The following is a 2,743-nucleotide window of genomic DNA, read 5'->3' as shown; positions in this document are numbered from 1 at the left end:
AACTTAAATCTCTCAAATGTTTTTAATTTCCGTGAGTTTAAGCTCTACCTTAAGAGTCTGATTAGTATCCTAGTTTACTGACCAACTGCTTAATTCTGTAAGTGTGAAACATTTTAAACCTTAAGATGTTTAAGTAATAATTTTTTACTCTGCTTTATTTTAATTTTATTACCAAAGCAAAAAACTGCGATTGCGTCTCTGTATCACACTTGATTGATGAATTTACGAAACATTTACAACATCTTTTGCATGCATCGACCCGCACAGGTCTCGGTAAGCAGTCGTCCCGTTCTTACATCCTATCCATACATTGCAGATGCAATCGAAGCACGGATGTACACGTTTAGATTCACCCGATAAAGTGTCTGTCCCTTGTCCTTGCCATCCGTTTCGTTATCGTACGTTTCTGTTTTCCTCCCTTTTATAACACCATTCCGAATCCCCACGCATGTGCCTTGATTTACATCATATGGCTGAAGCATCGCTTCTACTTCACACACGCGTCGTATCTCGTATCGTCGTCGTCATGTCGTATTTCACACTCAGCTGCATCCTAATTGTTGATGGTTGATTGGTGGGAAGCGAATATGTTAACACAGATCGGGAGTGCGTTCTCCGTGCTCTGGTTTACTGGGCGAGCAAGCATTAATGGTAAATTTTTATAGTATTTAAAAGGAGTTTAAATGTTGGTTTGAATTTAAAATTACAGTTTTTACGTAATTTACTTTTTTTTATTTTATCTCCCCAAAAAACCGTCGCAAAACATTTTCTCCCGGTGCGTTGTACAGCGCTGCGAACGATGGTAAAAAGTCGTGTAACCAGTAACTCGATGCGCAAAATCCGTGCTTCAATCAATCAAACATGCCGGCGGCCAGGAGACAAGCCGAACACGAACTCGCACATGTTTTTGCCGTTAGGATATGGGGTGCGACTTTCTGACACCCGGTACACGGTGAGTGGTAGCCCTATGCAATGCGCCCTGACAACGCCCCTGGAAGTTCCTGCAACACTGTAGCTAGCGAGCGCCGGGAGGTTAATAATAAGGGTAAGGGAAAAAGAAAGCAAATAAAAATACTTATCAACTAGTTTTTATAGTAAATGTTGTATTAGTAATACACTTGCTATAATTTATGCTTCGCAATATTTCCCAACAGATGGATAATATTTTATAGCAACGTGCGATTGCTAATGCACACGATTTTTGATTGATGTTAAGCAGCTTAACCGAACTCGCAACCGTGTTCCTCCCAAAAGGCAAAACACAGTTCGGCATGCACAACCCATTAAAGGATGCCAAACTATCACTGCAGTTTCGGTGGCTCGGTGGAGCACCGTGAGCGGAGGTAAAATAAGCGCAACAAGAAATTTCATTCCAAGCGACCACTTTAATGACACATGACCCGGTTACGTTGCGTAATAGGTTAGTATGAGGCTTTGTTTTCGTTTTGCGCATATTAAGTACTTATTTTTACTTTCAGTAAAATGTATGCAGCACGTTTTATAATGTGCTCCTTCTTGTTACCTTCCATCAATCAATTGCTCACTCGGTGCGGCTTTTAGGCTTTCTTTTTCGGTGGGCGCGCAACACTCAGTAAATGGACCGATTGTTTGGGATTTATATTAATGTCCATATTGGACGGAGAAGGCTGCATATTTAATTTTTGTTAAACAGAATATAATATTCTAATTTTGTCATGAAAATTGCAATCTTTCTGGAGGAGCAAAACATTAAAACAATTTTGTACACATCGCCCAAATTTATGCAATTCGCTCAACAAAATTATCTTCCATAGTAAAGCGTGAAGTCATTTCATCCTATTAAATAAATGCCATCAAATGCTGGCTCCACATCGGGAAGTTTTACTGTAAGGAAGGATAAGACCTCCACTTGCACTTTACATATGACGCGGAAGGGAGAAAAAAAATATCCAAAAGACGCATACGTTTTACAACCGTCAGGACACGACACAACGCTGCTGGGAAGAAAAATGATCCTCATTTTTGTGGATCAATTGCCCGCCCGCCATAATCGACCGACCGTCCAACGAACCCATCGAACGTTGATGCTGTCTTGAAGGATGGACCAATTTTTGGTAATGCTTTTTTGTAGGCTGGTGCTGCTGGGTTTTCTGTCCATCTGATATGTTTTCATTAATGGGAGTAGCATTATGGGAGGAGGGAATAAATTATTGCTTAATGAAATGCACGCACTCGCAGCTTGTGTCTCAATCAAGCGCGCCGGACCCGGGCCAAATAGGATGTTAGCGGATCATTTTGGGCTCGGTAGTGGCTATTACGAGCGCGCTGCTTCCTGGCACATTCGTGATACAGCATCATCGTATCAGCGAAGGTGTTTGGCACGGTTCGCGCCAAGAAACGGTTGAGGCGCCAGTTTCGCGATGGGAAGCTGCATCCTTTGCCCGCTGCAACCGTCTCACGCCTTTGCAGCCAACAGCCGGGCGATCCACCATTGTGTTTTTGATTCGCCTTTTCGCGTTCTTCCTCCGGCAGAAGCGATCGCGTAGCAGGTTAGCATAATTGTTGGTTCGAAAGCGACGCAGAAGATACGCAGAAGTGATAAACAAACTCATAAAACATAAGCTGGGCAGCTCGGGCACTCTGTCGACCTGAACCGTGGTTGCTGCTTTTTTCCGCTTCCTCTGTTTTAGTTTAGGGGTGTGATTAAGGTGTTCCGGACGCAGTGGAACGTTTTAATTTACCCGTGCGCCTCTCGGTCGTGCGC

The 2,743-nt window shown here is 43.1% G+C and overlaps 1 protein-coding gene across 1 annotated transcript; it reads left to right on the top strand.

Annotated features, from left to right (window-relative positions):
* Positions 1-415: 415 nt before the first annotated feature.
* Positions 416-1,060, top strand: LOC118503489. Its single transcript, XM_036036805.1, has 2 exons — positions 416-651; positions 789-1,060. Exons 1-2 carry the CDS (start codon positions 564-566, stop codon positions 1,013-1,015), a joined length of 315 nt encoding a protein of 104 aa, XP_035892698.1. The 5' UTR covers positions 416-563; the 3' UTR covers positions 1,016-1,060.
* Positions 1,061-2,743: the final 1,683 nt, after the last annotated feature.

This window comes from Anopheles stephensi, chromosome 2, assembly GCF_013141755.1.
Source record: "Anopheles stephensi strain Indian chromosome 2, UCI_ANSTEP_V1.0, whole genome shotgun sequence".
Taxonomy (NCBI): Eukaryota; Metazoa; Arthropoda; class Insecta; order Diptera; family Culicidae; genus Anopheles; species Anopheles stephensi.
Note: the sequence above shows the minus strand (reverse complement) of the source record. Positions and strands in the feature narration are given on the sequence as shown.